Here is a 21,112-nt window from a genome sequence, read left to right on the forward strand (position 1 = left end):
TCCTTCTTAAATTTTAAGATTATGTGTATGCACTGAAAAAAAAAAATTTTTGGTGTTTTTACCCAAAATTTGTACATTGGAAAAAAAAAATAAACTTTCAAAATTTTTCATTAATAAAATTTTTACACTGGTCGGTGTTTAAAGTTTTAGGGCAGGGTTTGGACAGGCCCCCAGTTAAAATAAGCTTTGGGAAAGGGGTCACTGTGGGTGCTGTTGTGGGGGAAAAAGCCGGGGAAATGTCTCACTGGCTTTCTGTTTTTTGGGGAAAATGAATATTTTAAGAATCTTTGGATGTTTCCAATGTGTCTAAAGCGTTATGTTTTCCCTTTCCCCTGCCCTTTTTTGCATCAGCTGGTATTAATAAATTCTTTTCCCCAAACCCCGCTCCTACGACCCTTGGGTTTAATTTACCTGTGGTTTCGAGAAACCTGTAAGTAAACCCTTTCCCTTTGGGGATATTTTGTTGGTAAGGGGAAAAATTTCCAATTTAATACCTTTTAAAAACCTGAAATAAATTGCTGACTTTATTTTCAGTTTTCTTGCACTGATTTCCGGGTGAAAAAAAGGAGAAGTTTGCCCATATTGGGGAAAAAGTTCCGGGGCTACATCTACATCTAGACTATTGGGAAAAAGTTTACATAAAATGATCCAACCCAAATCGAATTTTTTCTGCGCCACTTTTTCCCAAATTTAAAAAGGGAACCAGCCCCTTTAATGTTTACAAATGGGGGAAACAGAGGCGATTCGAAATTTTTTGGGAAAAGGGATCAAAACCCAAAATTTAAAACAGTGTGTTTTTACTTTAACCACACATTTAGATTTAAAAGTATTTTTTGGTACACGGTTATGTATTTTTATATATCATTGTATTTTTTTTACTATTGTAACGTTTTCATTCGAGGGGCTTTTGATTGAAAATTTTGGGCATGACCAAAATTCCCTATTTCGGATTGAAGGAGTAGTCGGATAAACGGTCGAGGTTTTAAATAAACAATACATTTAAAAAATTAATTAATATTTTTTATAAAAAGTTAAATTTTCAAGTTTGTTCACACTTGGCATCCCATCCCGACCCTTTTTTGAAAAAATTAAATTTTTAAAAAAAGGGAAATGGCCAAAAGGGGGACCTAGAGAAAAAGGGCCCAGGTAACCCACGGGGTTTCCCGCTACCTAAAAAAAGGGTTTGGGAGACAGCTTTTCCATATACAAAACATTTTGTTATGTTTTCAACAAAAAAGAGATGTTTTTTCCGTCGCGTGCTTAAATGGCAAAGTTTATTTAAAATTTTTAAAATAAAAATTTTTTTAATGAAATTTTTTTTGGGTATATTATAAAAAAAAAACCCTTTTTGATAGATATGTCAATTAATTTTCGTTTTTGTGGGAAAAAATCTGTAAAGGGAGCTTTATGCTTGTCTGAGCACGAAGTACCACCAAAGTAAGAGTACATGCCCAAAAAAAATTGCTAAAAGGTTTTTCTAACATCATTTTTAAAGTCTTTTTAACACAATTTTTATATTTTTTGGGCAAAATGGTTTTTTAAGGCCTATGTGTACATTTTTTTTGTTATGGGGCAATTGGATCACCCGGTTCAAAAAGAACCAGCCTGGTTTCAAACAGGCCATCCTTTTGAAACTGCGATAGGAAGGGGCGTAAATCTGCGAAATAAACAATAAATCACAAGTATAAATAAAAAATCACAAAAATGTAATTTATTTTAAATAAAATAATTTTCCTTTTAATACAGTTTATTTAAAGCTGGTACATTTACTTAAAATAGGCCCATATAAATTTTCATGTATGGGGGCCCGGGTACTTGGACCCTTTTTCCCAGGTACTGGAAAAGGGTACCTAGCCACTGCCTTAAAATTTAAAACAATTAAAATAATTTTTGAATTTCAGGGCTTTCAAAATTTAAACCCAAAAAAATTTTTTCATTATTTTCATACGTACGTTTACAGAAAAAAAATTGGGTCCCTCAAACTCGGGGGCTGTAGCATCATTGTTTAAAGGGCCACCCCCGTATTTATTCAAATGGGGCACCTGGCCCTTTTTGGGGCCCTTGGAGGGGCTTTTAAAAAATAAAAATTCCCTTTTAAAACAACTGGTTTATAAACCTTTACCCAAAACCCGTCTGTTTTGGTTTTTTTTTTAAGGTTTTGCTCCCCCAAAATTGTTTTAAATTGGGAACTGAGCCCCACCCCCTAAAAGTATTTTTCTTCTCATGATCCCGGGGTGCATATCTTTCCAAAATTGGGTTTCCAAAATACTCCAAACCCCGCCCCCATTTTTTGGGGTGAGTTTTTCACCCAGTTTTTAAAAACCCTAAAAGCATGTAAAAAAATTTAAATGTTTGAAATTTTTTTGTCATTCGTCAACTAGTTTAAGTAAAAAATAATCGCCTTTAATGAATTTTTTTTCGCCCGAAGGGAAAGTAAATTTTGGTTTTTGATGGGTGTCCCCTCCGTCTTCCCCTTTGCAAAAATTTGTGTCCCCTCTGTAAACCCCTTTTAAAACCCCTTTAAGGTTTCAAGGGGAAAATTGACACAAATTTCAACCAAACCCAACAAAAAGCAGAGGGATGTTTTTGGGTGTCTGATTTTTCCCCCGCTTTAAGGTAAAAGGGCACCTTTTGGAGTCAAAAAAAGGTTCCCCTATCAGGTTTTTTTCGTTCCGCTTTAACTCTTGAAACCCCCTTTAAGGGGTTTTAAAGAAACTTGACACAAATGTTCCCCCACCCCCCAAGGGCAACCGGGGAGTGCAGTCCCGGACGACCGTTCAAGGTCAAGGGCACACTTTTGGGGGCAAAAGTCATATCAGTTTTTTTTTTGTGTCGCTTGTAAAATCTTGAACTGCGGGAAAGGGTTTCCAAAGAAACTTGGCCCGAAATTTTTCACCACACTGAGAAAAGAAAGTGCAGAGCGTATGTCCCGGTTGGGTTGCTTTAAGGGCAAGGGCACACTTAAGGGCAAAGGTCCCTATATTTATTTTCTTTGGTATATTGCTCTGCTTTGCAGTGCTCTTGTTTTTTTTGGCAGATCTCTTTTTTGTTCACTTACAAAAAGTTTTTTTTTAAACCCCCCAAAGGGAGGGTATTAGTTTTTTTCCCCGTCCCTCCGTTATTTTATTTCCCTTCGTCACAACATTAACTTTTTGCCCGAAAAGGGACTTTAAATCGCCCGGGCCAAATGCACTCAGGACCTTCAAACTTTTCTTGCTGATGTACTTATTTTTATCGGCCCCTACTGATATTTGGGGGACCAGGGTCAAAGGTAAAAGGGCACAGGGGCCCAAAGTTTAAATTTTTGCATGAAGGCACTTTACTCGCGCACCCCTGCCCCAGGACCTTTTAAAAATTCACAAGCTGTTATAGTAATTTTTGAGGGACACACCCCCTCTGACTTTGGGGGCCCCCAGGGCAAAGGTCAAGGCCCCGGGGGCCAAAGTTTTTAAATTTTTTTCATGAAAGGGGGCTTTACCCCCGCGAACCACCCGCACCCAGGACCTTCAAACTTCCCCATGCTATTTGTACTTTTTTGGTTTCACGACCCTATTGACTTTTTGGGGGCCCCAAAGGGAAAAAGGGCAAGGCGCTGCGGGGGCATTTTTTTCACCCTTAGGGGACAGGGGCTTGTTTTTTTAAATTTTTCTTCCCTTTTATGTTATTAAAATAGCTTTTTTTTAAACTTTTTTATTATTGGGGAGTAGGGAAAAAACCCAAGGGCCATTTTTTGTGGTACAACATGGAATTTGGGACCTCAAAATTTTTTGGGGTATTTTTACATAAAATTTAACCCGGGTAAGGGTTTTTTTTTTGGGACTTTAATAATTTTTTTGTGGACCCTTTGATTTGTTTTTTGAAGTTTTCCCTTTTGCGGGTTCCCCCTCCTTTGGGCTAAACATCAAAATTCTTTAAATTTTGTCCCTTTTCCCGTGATGAAATCCTTCGGGCGTATATTGCCCCCCTTTGGGGGGAGCCTTGTTCAAATTGGAACATATAATGGTCCTCTTTCGGTTGCACTTTTTCAAACCTGTTTAAGCGTGAAAATCGGGAAATGACCTTGGGTTTATCATGGCCCCCTTTTTTCTGATTTTATTTTTATTTCTTTCAAGGGTTTTTTACAAATGTCCAACTGGGGTGGCAACCCACTTTGTCTGAACCAATTGCCTCACAAGTATCCTAGTGGCCTAGCTGGGAGGACACTTTGGGCTGTTCCCCAGTAAGGAAAATTACAATAACATTTCAAAACTCACACCCGGTTTCCACCCCCTGGTTGGGATTTTTTCCAGGGGGGCCGAAGAAAAATTTTTCCCATTGCTTCATTCGGGACCTCAAAGGAAAATTTTTAAAAAATTTTTCATTCATGTTGTTTCCCGTTTTGGGTATTACACCTCAGAAGGCCCCAAAAAATTCTAGTAAAAACTGCTTTTAAATCATATAAGGATTAAAATTTTCAAAATACCCATCTAACCCAGCCCAGATTTTTCTTTAAATCCCATGAAAGCGTTTGATGAAAAATTCAAAAATAAACATTAGATCTGAAAATTTAAATTTATAAAGGGAAAAAAACAAAAAAAATCCGATTTGATCTGGATGACACAAAATAACAATTTAAAATTTTTTTTGGAAAAAATTTTCACAAAAATTGTCTCCCGAAAAGGCCCTATAAACCAGAGGGTTTATGAAGATGAAATGTGGGTGATGAGAAATTTATATTAATCCAGAAGGGGAAACCCAAAATCCAATTAAAAAGTAGAAAATGCCCAAACTGTCTATACAAAGTTTACAAAATTAAAGGCCAGTCAGTGTATGTTCCTTTGAAGGAAACGGTTTTAAATCAAGGTCAAATTTCAAAGCCCAGGATGGGGAAAAAAAACTAATCCAAGGGGGTTTTAAAAGTGTTTTAAAAAACCATCCAGGGGTATTCCAAAGACAAACTGTAGGTCGGGAAAATTTTTGACAGTTTTAAGAAGAGCCCTTTATGCCCCTAGAACCCAAACACCAAAAAATCAATTCCATTCTGTTTTAGCCGGGATCCTATAGCAAGCAGAGTTCCAAAAAACGGGCCAAAAAAAAAGGGGAAGGGTTTTAAAGGGAAAAACCCGTACACACATACGAAAAAGAGTAAAAACCTATCCATTCCAAGAGGTATGTTCATGTTTAGAAAAATATTATATGTCTGTATACTGCCAGTCCCGTTGTAGTGTTTCAGGCAAAATCTTTGGGCCTTTTTCCAGTTCCGATGACATTTTTTTAATTCCCTGGCTTATTTATTGAAAAACAAACATACTATTTTTCATAGTGGGGAATTTCAGGCAAAACTCCAAATTGGCATTTTCACTTGGGTCTGTTTCTTTTTTTAAAATATTACTGCATTTTAGGTGTATATTTTGGGGAGAAAATATCAACCAAAAGGGCCCCAATTTATTTGTTTAATTGTTTGACTGTGAAATCATTTAATTTCGTGTGCAAGAAATTTAGTGGGTTTTGGGCAAAAAGGGAATTTCGTGGGAAAATGAAAAACGGGGGAATTTTAACTTTTGAACAAAAAAAATGGGGAAATTTTACTTGTTCGTTGGGGTTAAATTTCGTGGGGTTGACTCAAAACCCTGAAAACCAGGAAAAATTTTTTCCCCCAACCCCAATATGAATGATTTCACGTATCTTTGGATATTTGTCGCCTGTTATCATCACTACATAATTTTATTATACCTTTTAAAAAAAAATAGAATACAAGTGTTGGGTTTTTTCCCCCGTTTTTTCCACTTTTGGGAAATGATCCCCGGAAATTTTTTAGCACGGTAAGTCACTAAATTCTATTGGGGGCTACTTTTTATGGATTTCGGTGTTGTCAATCCCGAAAATTTAAAACTGAATGAAAAAATTTTTTAAACTATATTCAACCTTCATTGAAATTGAAAACCCCAAATTGCCATAAACCCTTTGGGGTTTTATGTTTTCTTTAAAAACAACCACAAAGAATTTATGCCATTTAAATTTAAAAAGATTTTCAGACTTATGAAAATGATGAAAACTAATGTTTAAAAAAGTTATTTTTAGAATGGTAAGATGAATACCCGGTGGAGGGGAAAAATGTTTTCTCGGGCCGGGGTACAACAGCACCCTTTAGAAAGAAGTTGGAAGTTTAGAAGCTGAAAGAGTTTTTTTTTGGACCTTTACCCCTGCCTTTTCAGAGGAAAATAAAAATGGTTTTGATCAACAAAAAACCCGGGAAAAAATGAAAAGGTTTGGGATTAAAATGAATTTTAAAAAATGCCCCTTAAAAAAAACTTTGTAATTGTAAACTACAGGAAAATGCAAGGAAAATTTATTTTTTTTAAATAATTAAAAAGATAAATGTATAAAATTTAAAACAAATGAAAATTTGATAGTCAGCACTGGGTTTAAACAGTGTTCCCCCGGGTTTAAAATTGGGGTGTAAAAAATTTAGTTTTTTTTTGCATTTTTGCCCCCCCCTCACTTTAAACTGTTGCAAAACTGGGTGTTTTTAAGTACTATTCTGAGGGTAAATGGGGGGGGGGGGGGGGGGGGGGGTTTTTGGATAGATACACCTTAGATTTTTGTACAGGTCCCCGTTTTCATGATTTTTTTTTTAAGGGTTTAGGGTTTGAAGCATGTTTGTTGCATTAGAAAAAAATAAGTAGGTCAGTTTCCTTAAACTCTTTTATTTTGTTGAAATTACGGTCCTTTTTTAAAAAAATGGGAAAAATTGGGGAAATTTTTTTTTATTTCTTGGGGTTTTTTTTTGTTTTATGTTCACTTTTTTTTTGAATCTGAAGGGTTTGGGAAACCCTTTAAAACATTTTTTGTCATCTTTAGGTGAGTAAGGGAAAGGGGAAGAAACACATTTTTTGCCTTTACATCAAGCCCCCCCAGAGCCCGAAGTTAAAACCCTAAGCGCTGCCCCTTTTTTGGGGCTTAATAGACACCCCGGGTTTTTCTGTATTGAAAAATTTTTTTGGGTGCAAGTTTGGTTTAAATCTGAAGGATCGGCATTTAGTGGTCCCGGGAAGTCTCAAAAATCCCCGTTGATGAAGTTTTGTAAAAGGGGCTGAAAAAGAAGACAGCCAGGGGTAAACAAGTTTAAAAAATGCCAAAATCTAAATTTGGTATGTAACAAAGTTTTTTTTTAAAAAAGTTTCCCCAAAAATTTAGGCACCATTAAAATGAAAATTGGTTTTTCTTTAAAGTATTTTCAAATTTTTTTTTGTAAGCATAGAAGCAGATGTTTTCCCGTAAAAAAAACAAAACTTTTTAAAAAAAAAATTTAAAATTTGTCATGGTTCAAAAAAAATTTTTAAAAGGGATAATGAAAGCTTTATTTTTATTTTAAAATGAAAAAAAAAAATTAAAGGAGATTTAAAAAATTCAAGAAGTTTTCCCACATGAAAAATATTTTAAAAAAACCGCTATTTCAGAAGCATTTAAACTGGCAATAGATTAATTTCTCTTTAAAGGAAAAAGTAAAATTTAATTTTAGGGAAAAAAACCAAAAAAATAGATTTGCCATCCAGATGCAGAAATTTTTATTTTTCATTTGTGAGAGAAGTTTTTTTTTTCATTGTTTAAAAAATAAGATATTTTTTATTAAAAGGGAATAAAACAGTTTTTTATTAAAATTTAAAATTAATTTTTTTAAAAATGCCTACTGTGCGAATTTTTTTTAAAACCCCTTTCCCGAGAGGGGAAATTTATGTTCTTTAAAACCCCATCGCAACAGTGAAACAATGTTTTTTGAAGAATTTTCTTGGGTCCCGTCCCCCACAAAGGGGGGTGCTTGTGGCCCCTCCCCCCCCCGGGTTTCCCCTTTTTTTTGTTCATTTTGATTTTTCGAAACTCCTTGGGTTTTTTAAACAATTTTCTCTTTCCCCTTTTTTAAAAATTGGGGTGAACAAAATTTTGTGGCCCCCCTTTTTTTAAAAATTTTTTTTGTTCTTTTTTTAAAGGGCCACAAAGAAAACCCGACCAATGGGGGTTTTTCTGAGTGAAAGACAGAAAAAAGAGTGTAAGTTTTCACTGCCGGGGGAAAAACCGCCCATCAGAACAATTGTTACAGCATCACAAATGGAGAAACTTTCGATTTATATAAAAAATAGGGTTTGGGAGCAGAGTGGAAAAAATTTTAAAAATGATAAAAGACAGTTTTTGGGTGTTTGGGTGTTGATACAAAAAAAGAAATCTTTTTTGTCACCGGGCACAAAGTGACAAGGTGAGCTTTTGTTTGGGGGTCGGGGGCGGTGGGGGCCGGTGTCCGTCGTCCGTCCCTCCCCTTCCGTTATTTTAAAATTTTTCTTGTACCAAATCTAGAAGTATTTTTTTATGGGGTTTTTTTGAAAGTTGGTCAGAATGTTATTTTTGATATCTTTGGTCAAGTTTTGAAAAATGGGTTTACGTGCCTTCAAAAAAATAGGTCATTTGGTCTAAAAATATAAAAAAAATTGTGACCTCTCTAGGGCCCATATATTTTCACAAGATCTTATGAAAATGTGTCTGAAAGTTACCTTGATGAAATTTCTAGGGCAAGTTTGAAATGGGTTTCGTGGGGGGCCCGGGAAAAAACCTTAGGTCAGTAGGTCTTAAAAAAAGGAAAAACCTTTTGTGACCTCACTAAAAGGGCCCTATTTTTCAAAAGATCCCTTTATGAAAATTGGTCAGAAAGTTTCCCCTTTTATTATATCTAGGGGAAAATTCGAAAAATGGGTAATCGTGCGGGGGCAAAAAAAACTAGGTCAGTAGGGTTTTAAAAAAAGAAAAACCTTGTGACCTCTCAAAAGGCCATAGTTTTCATGAGATCTTCATGAAAATTGGTCAGAATGTTCACCTTGATGATATCTAGGTCAAGTTCAAAAGTGGGTCATGTGCCATCAAAAACTAGGTCAGTAGGTCAAATAATAGAAAAACCTTGTGACCTCTCTAGAGGCCATATTTTTCATGGGATCTGTATGAAAGTTGGTCTGAATGTTCACCTTGATGATATCTAGGTCAAATTTGAAACTGGGTCACGTGCGGTCAAAAACTAGGTCAGTAGGTCTAAAAATAGAAAAACCTTGTGACCTCTCTAGAGGCCATATATTTCATGAGATCTTCATGAAAATTGGTCAGAATGTTCACCTTGATGATATCTAGGTCAAGTTCGAAAGTGGGTCACGTGCCATCAAAAAATTGGTCAGTAGGTCAAATAATAGAAAAACCTTGTGACCTCTCTAGAGGCCATATTTTTCATGGGATCTGTATAAAAGTTGGTCTGAATGTTCATCTTGATGATATCTAGACCAAATTTGAAACTGGGTCATGTGCGGTCAAAAACTAGGTCAGTAGGTCTAAAAATAGAAAAACCTTGTGACCTCTCTAGAGGCCATACTTGTGAATGGATCTCCATAAAAATTGGTCAGAATGTTCACCTTGATGATATCTAGGTCAAGTTTGAAACTGGGTCATGTGCCTTAAAAAACTAGGTCACTAGGTCAAATAATAAAAAAACCTTGTGACCTCTCTAGAGGCCATACTTTTCATGGGATCTGTATGAAAGTTGGTCTGAATGTTCAGCTTGATGATATCTAGATCGAGTTTGAAACTGGGTCAACTGCGGTCAAAAACTAGGTCAGTAGGTCTAAAATTATTAAAATATTTTGACCTCTCTAGAGGCCATATTTTTCAATGGATCTTCATGAAAATTGATCTAAATGTTCACCTTGATGATATCTAGGTCAGTTTCGAAACTGGGTCACGTGCGGTCAAAAACTAGGCCAGTAGGTATAAAAATAGAAAAACCTTGTGACCTCTCTAGAGGCCATATTTTTCATGAGATCTTCATGAAAGTTAGTGAGAATGTTCACCTTGATGATATCTAGGTAAAGTTCAAAACAGGGTCACGTACCTTTGAAAACTAGGTCAGTAGGTCAAATAATAGAAAAACCTTGTGACCTCTCTAGAGACCATATTTTTCAATGGATGTTCATGAAAATTGGTCAGAATTTTTATCTTGATAATATCTAGGTCAAGTTCAAAACTGGGTCACATGAGCTCAGAAACTAGGTCACTATGTCAAATAATAGAAAAAAAACGATGTCATACTCAAAACTGGGTCATGTGGGAAGAGGTGAGCGATTCAGGACCATCATGGTCCTCTTGTTTCTTTAATTTTGAATACAATTTGTTTTTGACTAGTGAATCATATACTAAGTTAACTTACTATATCTTAGAGAGCAGCAGATTTAGTGGTTGTGTCTGCTAGTCAGTCATGACTTTTGTTAATACATTAAGTCATTTCTGTATTTTGTAGTCTTTTTTTTTTTTAAATGAAGTAATATTGCAAAATGGTGACTCCCATTTAGTTGCCTAAATGATGCAGCATGCTTATGCATTTGTCATACTGGAACTGTTCATTTTCTATGTACACCGCGTAATATACAATGTAAGTACCAGAGATTGCTATGCAGCAATATAAAGTTTCTGAATTCACGATTAGATTTCTGATTTATAAGCAGAGACTGTTCAGTACTGATTCCCTTGAAGTGATAATCTTATTTACTTTGTACTTATTTTGTAGAAAGATGTATTTATATTTATTTTGGTGTAAAATAAAACATGAGCTCTGAAAGCAGAAGTTTTCCTTGTTTAGCTTGATCATTTTCTTTGAAGAAGATTGGGTATATTGTTTTGCTCAAGTCAGCCGTTTGGTCTATAGTCTGCGTAGGCACTTCAGTTTTTGACCAAAAATTACAGAATCTTTTGCCCTACAGTTGTCACACTTCATTGGATGTTTGCCAGCAGTTAGTGGGTGACCTTATTGTTTTGGAAGTCAGTATGTGTAAGGTCAAGGTCACAGTGACATCGAGACCAAAATGGTTCAATAATTGGAGGAAAATTGGTTTTTCTACCACCAAACTTGGGGTTATTGTGTATGGTCTATGAATGTCCTCTAGTATGTCAAGATGTAATGTCAGTAAGTACCCACAAAGTTAACTCTAGTTGAGGAAGTGTTGTTAAAATTTAATCTTGTTCCGAGTCACCGCTAGCTTTGCTGAGAATACAGCTTGAAAATCATCTTGATAAATTTACTTTTAAAGCAAAAAAGAGTTTAAAGATTTTGAACAGATGATATTGGTTGAGGAAGACACCTGATGTATGAACACTTCGGTAAAAACAACATTATTCTGTAAGCAGGCTTCGTGGCTTTCCCATTTAAGAATTTGAGCTCCGGTTACACTTGAACTCGCAGAATTATGGTGATTCAAAATCCGGTAACTTGACCACTTTGTAACAGAGGTCCCTCATTTTGTGAAAGGCATTGATTTCACCTTCAAAACAGCAAAAACCTAGGGTTGACATTGTACTCGCAATCGTTCTAAAGGTCAGCAGGTCAAGATGACGGTGACATTGGGACTGAAAATGGTTTCCGGTCAAGAACTGTAGAAGGCCTGGAATCCAGGACTGTTAATCAGCAGATGAGCGCTATCATTTGTGGGGTCAGTAGGTAAAGCTCAAGGTCATAATAAGTCTAGTAATTAAGTTTGAAAAGTAAGAGCCGAGTACATCCTAGATCAAGTTACCGCTGATAGTACCCACGTATCATATACGTCTGCCTTTGCTTCCTTTTCGTAATAGCTTAAAATAACTACGAATTAAATTGAAACAAAAAACTGTTTATGTATCGGGACATACATATTAATCCAAATCGGTACGGACAAAGGCAAAATACGGAGTTGCATTTCCACCTAGAAACAATCGGACTGTTAGTATTTATTGGAGAGAAACATGCTGTATGTTTTAAAGACTATTTGTAAGTATATTAAACTTTGTTGTTTTATTACTAATTGCATGAAAACTTGCACACACCCGCGGGTATCTGACAATGTGAAAGTGAAACCCAGCGTAGAATATGCTTTATACTTTCATACCAAAAGGGTTCTTGAAATAACACAGCCAGACAATTTAGGAAACTGCCCGTTGAAAACCAAGAAAACGCTTTTAATTCAAAACAAAGAACATACAGCACAACCTTTAAACATAAATCCACGGAAATGAATCCAATGAATATTTCTTTTGGCACATGTGCCATGGTTGCCAAAAACACCCTCATGAGAAAAAAACTCCGCGAGAGGACCGAGGTTCTGTCAAGCGCCTATTTTAAAATTAAGTTAGTGTTTTTAAAAGAAAATCATTTCTTTGTTTAATGCAAAATATTTTAGCTTTTTATTAAAGCGATTCGTTAACTTTTTATGCGATTACTTTATCTCAAAAAGTCGGTAAACTGTGGGTGCTGTGAAAGTAACCAACGGTACAATTTTATTTAGATATGAATTTTGCGAGAACTTAAATATTGTGCACAAGACTGTAAACCTTTTGAAACGTTTTGAAATAACATTCTTCTTGCTTATTTACCAATATCTAACACGTGTATTCTCTCACTGATATCTCTTCTTTCAGTGTTATGTCATGTACATTCTATGTCAACCTAGGTGAAACATTTTACCGCGACTGCGAGCGTTTAACTAAAAAATCTGAGTTTAAAAAGTAAATGAGCTTAAACATATTAATCTGGACTTTGGTATAATTAAAGTAGAAATAAATAAAACAATGTACTTTACGGAACTGTATCGCCTTTGATCATCAAGTGACTATGTTATCCGGGGGAAGTTGATACTGCAGTAGTAGTTAAAGGGGCATGCCCCTAGATTAACATAAAAAAGTTCTCTTTTTATTTTGAATTGTTTAAACATAGCGAAAATGATTGGTATTGTTAAAAAGCATATTTAGCATTTGTATGATTCGAAGTACAGCTGAAATCCTTAGATATTACTACCAAATTGCCACATAGTGAATATCGCTGTTGAGAGTTTTCTACATTTTTTGAGTAAAAGTGTTTTGTTGTACTGTAGATAAGACGCAAGTAATCACTTATTGCAACTTTCTAAATGACTGAACTATGAATAAGACTCAAGTGGTCTCTAATTAGATTTACCAGTTCTTTATAGATAAGATTTAAGTAATCACTTATTTCAGTTACTAGTTTCTATAAATTTAAAATACTGAAACTTTATAGATAAAGTGGTGATCACTACTAACAGTTACCAGTTTTTACAGTTACCAGTTTCTAAATTACTGAAACTTTATAGATAAGACCGGTGGTCTAGTGGTAACACGCTTGGTTGTCAATCCAGAGGTCCGGGGTTCTAATCCCGGTCCAGGCACTGGAAATTTCTGAGTGCTCTTAAAGTGTTTCCCACCACTAAGAGGCCTGTACTGGTTCTTCCCAGGAAAGACGGCTTCGCGCGTATCGGTTCTATACACCGGGCACGTTAAAAAACCAGACTGTCTATTCGCAAAGAGCTAGGCTAAGTTAGCCGGACAGGCCTGTATCTAAATCTGTTCTCTCTATCTGTTCTGGGGGCTTTATCTCACTCTGTCCCTCTGGTCAGATCGCTCTGAGTCTGTTCTAGTAGAGGATGAATTTCGCGCCCTGTGTGGCTGCGTTTCTATATGTAAAGCGCCTTTGAACGTGTTTATCAGTAGTAATATACTACTTTTATCATGAAAAGGGCGCTATATAAATCTGGTATAATAATAATAATAATAATAATAATAATAATAATAGTAATAAGACTGAAGTAATCACTTGTAACAGTAACAAGTTTCTAAATTTAAATAAGACGCATACACCTACCAGTTTCTGAATTCAGACAAACTGTATGGAAAAGACGCAAGTAATTACTTTTTACAGTTACTTGTTTCTAAATTACTGAAACTTGTTGATAAGGCGCAAGTAATTACTTAGTAATCACTTTGTACAGTTACTTGTTTCTAAATACTGAAACTTGTTGATAGGACGCAAGTAATTACTTTGTACAGTTACTTGTTTCTAAATTACTGAAACTTATTGATAAGACGCAAGTAATCACTTTGTACAGTTACTTGTTTCTAAATTACCGAAACTTGTTGATAAGACGCAAGTAATTACTTTGTACAGTTACTTGTTTCTAAATTACTGAAACTGCATGGAAAAGACGCAAGTAATCACTTTGTACAGTTACTTGTTTCTAAATTTCTGAAACTGTATGGAAAAGACGCAAGTAATCCCTTTGTACAGTTACTTGTTTCTAAATAACTGAAACTTGTTGATAATACGCAAGTAATTACTTTTTAGTTACCATTTTTAAATTTAAAACACTGATACTTTATAAATAAGACGCAAGTAATCGCGTATTACTGTTACTCGTTTCTAAATTACTGAAACTTTTATCTACAACACGTAAGTAATCAGTTATTACAGCTTTACTAACTGAAGACAGCCTTTTATAAACTTCGAACAAATTACCATAAATCTTGAGGTGTGTAGCTTTAATGTACGATACGCTCATATGATCAGACTGATATGATGTATAATAATAATAATAGAAGATAAAAATTTACCAACTACAATATATGTATGTTTCATAAAACATGTTCTGACGATTTTGTTGACATTTGTGAAGAGTATCTTACCATTATCATACCGTTTGTTATTGTTTTTATTTTGGACTTGGTGCTACAGTATTTGGAAAGGTGTTAAGGTTATTAAAGCGTGCAGGGGTACACATTACGTAAGTTATTCGACATTTTCTAAAATTTTGATTACATGTTTGATAACAATGTTTAGATGACTTTGTGTATATATTTCATCACAAAAGAATGGATATGAATTAACTTTTCATTACATTTTACAGCAGGAAGTTTTTATGATTATTTTACACATTGTAATAGTATACATTGTAGTTTAAATCGACTTTCTACTTCCTACTCCTATTAAGACCGCCTATTTTCGGAAGATATTCTATCACTGAAAATCTGAAAAATACAGTACACTGTGTATGCTGTATAAATTTTACCCAGTGATGAATTTTCGAACTGATTTTTTAGACTTATTTTGTGGGAAATATAAAACATCATGGAAATGAATTTCGTAGCTGTTGTTCAAATTTAAGCTTTCTAAAATATTATTGATTACCAGACAAATTTTTTTAAGAACAGTTCAGATTATATCAAAGCGATAGAACCCATGGTAGACATCAGGATGCCATCCGAGGAAGACCATATTTTCGAAGAAAACACGTGTCCCGGAAGTGTTAATGCAGCAGACGATGATGTTTGTTTGCTAGGCAGTTCAGTACACATGCCGAAACCAGACGTGGAGAAAAAGTAAGCATACAGTGCAACGTAAAAATGCTACTTTAGTTCCAGCAAAATATATTATATTAAAAGTTACATACGTTTCAGTAAGTAAACTCAAGTGTTAATAGGTAATACTTAATCGAGCGTAATACTTCCTTGGATCTTCTGTACAGGTACTGAGTTTGAAAACCAGTCTCATAATGCAATTTCATTGGTCAATTTCAAAACAGGAACAACCAATCAGGTGCTAGAGTTATGAGGATCTATTTCCTTCTGAGCCTCGTAATATGAATTCAGAATACACTCAGCCCTTACCCTGCTAAATTTATACAATGAACTTGTCTTAGAATCTTTCAATTTGGCAGTATCAACTGTTAAAAGGGGTCCTTACCAAGAAATATACTACTGAATGGCGAACAGTGCAGATCTTGATCAGACTGCACGGATGCACAGGCTGGTCATGATCTACACTTGTCACAAAAGCGAAAGCATGATAAGGGTTTGGTTTTGACAAATTATTTCATCAGAGCTACCTATCAATGTATATATACAATTAGTATAACGAACTTTTCATAGAGACTTCATCATAACGTGGCATTGTTCTTGTAAAATGTTATCTTTTAGAGAAACGAGAGTTGAAATGTCTTTGATAGAAGCTGCGAGATTGATTACGTACCTCAACGATGCCTCAGATCTGTTGTCCAGACATGTAGATGAACTTCAGTACATCGTTAGTTAAAACTTACTTCTTTGTGATTAATGTGTTCTATAGAGCTTTTTGAAACATCCTCAGAAGTGATGATATAATTGTCGGTCATACACTTATTATCAAGAAAGTAATGAACGGTAACTTCTGACAGGACATGTTCGTCATCTTCTCGTGTGCAACGTTTCTTTGTGATGTTTTGCCTATATTTACATCTATTTCTATGTACTCGTTTCTCTCTGTTCACTCTATAGACATATTTATTATTGTTTGGCTATTCTTAATTAATTCTAATGGAAACTAGCCAAGCAAGCTTCATCGAGAATACGCAGTTGTTGTAGGGAACATGGGGAAAGCCAGAAAAAAAACAGGAAGATGTTTTCAGCTTTGGGAGGCTTTGGTATATAAATTCAACAATGTTATTTTATTTCTAGGAAATGCAGAAAGAAACACCAATGTTTCAGCGTTGTCATTGTACAAACGTGAAGACGGCTATGTCCAAAATGATAAGTAAGTTTACCGGAGCAAAAGGAATATCTGCCACAGTAATATTACAGGTACTGTCCCCAAATTTCAATTTAGTTTCATTTGCTTTGGTATCTGAATTATTTAATTAGGAGAAATAAGCAAGATTGGAAAGCATGTATATGTGATATGATCGACAGAAGACACTGGTCCGTTCATGATAGCTGTAGTAATGAATACTTTCCGTTTAAGGTAATTCTGAACAGTCATTTATCGAGAAGACCAGCATATTCAAATCACGTCAAGCACATGACCCTATCGTTTTACTGGCTGAATTTCCTTCGGATACAATGACACTTTTTAATCAAAGCCTTGAGACGTCTGGTGGTAGCGGGTTTTGGTAGATTTATTTTCTGTTTAAATGCCAATCTATAAATATACATGTATGAGAAACAAAATACAAATGTGCCTCATATCTAAGATGAACTCTACCTGACCTTACATGAACTTATCTAAATTGCCAGTTGGAAATCAAATGATGTAACCATCCTGTACGAAATTTTACAGCTGTAAAAGACCTGTATTTTTGTTCAAAATAACAGTCATGCTTATTCCAAATTTACACCTGTAGATTTTATATAACAATATTGATTTTACAGCTGTAGATTTCAATTTACAGCTGTCAAATGACTGTAAAACAGTTCGAAATATGCAAATGAGCTACACCTGTAAAAAAAAGTTACAGCTGTAAAAATGCCCAAAAGTTACAGCTGTAGAAATATTATAGGTATTGAAAAAGAGAGCATTATTTTAAGGGACGAAAGTAGAGGTGCAAAAAGTTTTATGATGAATTGCAATTCTCTAGATAAGGTAGCAATTACTATGAAAATGGCAAAATAAATGATCTAGTACGTAAAGTATATGTGGTATGATTACAGTATAGCAACAGCAAAATTCAAGAGTAGGATACAAAGTAGAACATATGCAGATCTCGTTTATAAAACTTTCTTTGTCAGTCATGAAAACATATGACAATCTTGTAATTATTTCTTTTAAACTTATCGGCTTCCAGTATAGAGTAAATAGTTAATGTATGTACTTATACATGTCCTTTTACAACTATAATAGATAATTAAACATCTGTACTTACTCTATACCGCTTTAAATTCCAAAATTTTACAAGATGTGATGTTTGTGTGAATTTCAATTATATCCAACCAAAATGCATTAAAGATGGCTGACAATACTCATGTTTCCCTCCAAAAATGTTACAGCTGTAATTTTGAGACATGACCATTTTACAGCTGTAACTTTCAACAGTAAAATGTTTACAGCTGTAAATTGAGACCTTCATATTTTACACCTGGAAATTTTAACTGTATTTCTGATCAGTTTTCCACTTACAGGTCTTTTACAGTTGTAATTTCAAAATACAGGTCTTTTACAGACGTTTTACAGCTGTAAAACAGGTCCTTTTTTTCGTACAGGATGGGCTGAAATACCCTATCATTGATAGATCTTATATAATCTAAATGGTCAGTGTGAATGGATACATGTTGAATTAGAACTGCTTGATCATTGATAATTCATCCGCATTGTTCATGAATGGGACTATTTTGTGTAGCACATGAACATCCTTTGAATGTTATTAGGAATAAAATAAAGATGCTATATGCATGATTGTCAGAAATACACTTGTAACTTTGGTAGCGGGGTAAACCCGCAACCAAAAATATTATTTAATGATTTTATCGAAATTTAGCGCTAATAAGTTTTAGAAATTAAAAAAAAGTACGTCCGGCTTTGGAAAACATTTTTGGGTGTACTCATGGCCAAAATATACATAAAACTAGACTTACAACCCGCTACAAAGGCTGTGGGTAAATTCTTATACATTTTGTATAATAAATATGTTTGTTCATGTTGTATTTGCAGCTCGTTTGTATCATAATGTTGGCGTTAGTGGACTGCCTGCCGAAAAATGACGACGATAAACAATTAGCATTAAAATACGTGAGATATATCTAGTTTTCTTTGTGTCATATTATTAGAGTAAATATAGAATGTTCTTAAAACTTGATTAATCGACACCTCCCAGCCCAGTTTCAAGTAAATGTACTTCGAGAAGGCAATAGTTCAAATTTATAAAGATTGTAATTATCTAACTGTCTTCAGTTGTACGACTGACATTTTCTGTTAATTTCAGGGTTCCATAGCCATGTTGTTTTTACAGACAGTAAATCTCATAGTCGTTATTCTCATCTCAGGTAGGCAAAATTGTTAAAAATAACAATTGGATAAACTGGCGGGACTGTTTTTTACGAGGATGTTCAAGTATTACATTGTGCAGAAATTAATAAAAAAAAAAGGATTGAACATAACGATATTTATGGCTAACCACGGAGGCAGATAACATTTTCTGACGTCATTTACACACTGTGAATTATTTATTTAGCAAATACCCTGTAAAATAGATTTAACAAATAATCAAAGCCTTCGAGTGGTTTATCGTCTAATTTAGCATGGTTCAGAGTTAAGATGCGTAGGAATTGAACCACGAGGGCGTTAGCCCGAGTGGTTAAATACTGAAGCATCTGAACGATGAACCATGCTAAATTAGACGATAAATATCAAGAAGGGCTTGATTGTTTTCATTCTGACATGCTCATTGACATAATATAATAAATATTATGCTGGACTTCATTTGCCCGATGAGTAATGTATCGGACGTCATTTGGCAATTTGACGTCATAATTGACGTCATAATGCTCTCTTACCGGTCCGCGCGTCAACCGTTGTTTATCGCAGAATATACAGAGCTTGATTTCCTTCTTTGTTTAACCGGAAATCAAATCGAGTCATGTTAGAATAATGTTTTGGTCAAATATTGAAATGTTCATTGCTAATTTTAAAAAGACGATTTTTAATGTTATTTTACTGCCTTAAATGGTTTAAGAACTGGCAGATAGAATGAACGAAAGAACAAGGTATTTTCTTTAAAATTTAATTAATATGATAAAAATGACTTTGATCCGACGTTTAACATTTAGTTCATAAAATACTCAGCTACATTATCACACAGTAAAGTGCTGCACACTTAATAAAATAAAATAAAACAACACTTTTGTTACAGTTCAGTTGTTGAGTCAGATTCAGAAAAGGGAGGTAACTAGAATTCTGCTGGCACAGTCATATATAGCTACCGTTCTTCTCTTCTCCGGCATCTACACGGCATCATACAGAATGGATGTGAGTTGTTGCATGTCTTGAAGTCTTAATCTTTATTGACAGAAAAAAGTGTGTAATGTTGACTGTTAAATAAGGTCAATAACAGCTATTTGTTTGCAGAAAGAGTGGAAAAAACAGTATCCTAGGGAAGCGTCCTGGTGCCAGATCAATGTCCCCGAGTAACTCGTTATTTTTATATAAACAGTAGGCCGCTTCCGGAGTGTATATACTTTAACTTTAAATACATTTGTAGTAATATGAAGAAACAGTTTTTCAACTTTGATTGTTAATCTGAACAGCTATTTTAAATTAACTACAGGTTCTCAAAAGCTATAAGAATGTATATTTACATTAAAATACTGCATACAATAAATGTGTTTATTATATTTTAGCCTCGATCTTGGAAATTTGTATCTGACGCCGAAGAGAACTCAAGTCCCGTGATGATAGTCACGTTGTATACGAGATTTCTATTCTTCTCCGTCTCCACGGCAACGCTATGTGGTAAAATTTCTCTTCATGATCAATTTTCTATGAAACTGTTCGTTTGTTGTTTTCAAATTTTGAACTTAAGGAGCATCTGGCATGCAAACAAAAACAAAGTTTTCCTCTCGAGAATCTTAGAAACTTATTTTCGCTTATTCAGACCTTGAAATCGATATAGGCATATATCACTATTAAACTACTTTGGTATGTAAAAAATTGATACTAGCACCTAAATCGCAAGCGTTGTTTCTATAACGAAAAAATAAGGAAACATTATCTCACGGAATCACCTTTTTTTTCTTCAAAAGTTAAATTGTTTTCGTGCTATCTTCCAGGCGCAGCCGACGCGTTACCAAAGGATTGGTACACGAGTTTGTTCGTTTCCGCCCAGATGCTGCTCAGTTTTATGTACTTTACGTCGGTGCTGGGAACCACTCTGAGCAAGCGCAGACGACCAGCACCAAAAGCAAAAATAGTTTCAAAAGAATTGGTGAGGTTTCAAGAAAATCAAGGACGTAAGGTGTCGAAAACTTTCACGGAAATCTCGTGATCAAGTTGGCAAAGCGCTTATTGAAAAGCCATTTACTTTCAAAGGAAGTACCTACTGAACTTGTAACTTTTTGATTGAATATGAAAATTATAAACTAAAACATCAAAAGAGCATAATATGCATCGGCGCACGTGCATTGTTTTGTTGATTGCCATCCAGTATACACTTACACGCAAAAAAGAATTGTGTTGTATTTTACATACACCAGGCACAATAACTATGAAGACGATATAACAGTGTGTGGTATTTTATGCAATATCTTGCACTGGCTTTTCAATGTTTAAAACAAGTTTTTTATGATTTTTATCTAATCTTTATTGAAACAAAAAGAACTATATACAGAATCAATCATATAGACCTGAAGGAAAAGATCGAAAAGCAATTAAAATACAACACAGCAGTACGAGTTTATACTTTTGTTTAGTCTTTTCCTTACACGGGTTTCCTTGTCTTCTCTTCAAGCATTAGACAATACTATCGTTCTACAAGCGGTATCCAATCATTGT

At 34.8% G+C, this 21,112-nt stretch overlaps 1 protein-coding gene across 2 annotated transcripts; it reads left to right on the forward strand.

The window, feature by feature from the left end:
• Window positions 1-14,459: 14,459 nt before the first annotated feature.
• LOC128552619 (uncharacterized) lies at window positions 14,460-21,006 on the forward strand. Of its 2 annotated transcripts, none has more exons than XM_053533663.1 (9): window positions 14,460-14,603; window positions 15,026-15,198; window positions 15,796-15,901; window positions 16,312-16,434; window positions 18,278-18,355; window positions 18,549-18,609; window positions 19,476-19,591; window positions 19,963-20,074; window positions 20,392-21,006. In XM_053533663.1, the coding sequence occupies exons 2-9, from the start codon at window positions 15,059-15,061 to the stop codon at window positions 20,604-20,606; spliced, it is 951 nt and encodes a 316-aa protein (XP_053389638.1). In that variant the 5' UTR covers window positions 14,460-14,603; window positions 15,026-15,058; the 3' UTR covers window positions 20,607-21,006. The 2 variants fall into 2 exon arrangements, with proteins under 2 accessions (XP_053389638.1, XP_053389639.1); XM_053533664.1 differs by having other exon boundaries at window positions 15,031-15,198.
• The last annotated feature ends 106 nt before the right edge of the window (window positions 21,007-21,112 follow it).

This window comes from Mercenaria mercenaria, unplaced genomic scaffold (assembly GCF_021730395.1).
Source record: "Mercenaria mercenaria strain notata unplaced genomic scaffold, MADL_Memer_1 contig_2963, whole genome shotgun sequence".
In the NCBI taxonomy this organism is placed as follows: domain Eukaryota; kingdom Metazoa; phylum Mollusca; class Bivalvia; order Venerida; family Veneridae; genus Mercenaria; species Mercenaria mercenaria.

Bases quoted from the DNA above. Each gene is read 5' to 3' on its own strand.
- LOC128552619 (XM_053533663.1), top strand. From the start codon at position 15,059: ATGGTAGACATCAGGATGCCATCCGAGGAAGACCATATTTTCGAAGAA. The intron at 19,592-19,962 runs GTGAGTTGTTGC...ATTATATTTTAG, and splicing joins CGGCATCATACAGAATGGAT to CCTCGATCTTGGAAATTTGT. The intron at 20,075-20,391 runs GTAAAATTTCTC...GCTATCTTCCAG, and splicing joins CTCCACGGCAACGCTATGTG to GCGCAGCCGACGCGTTACCA.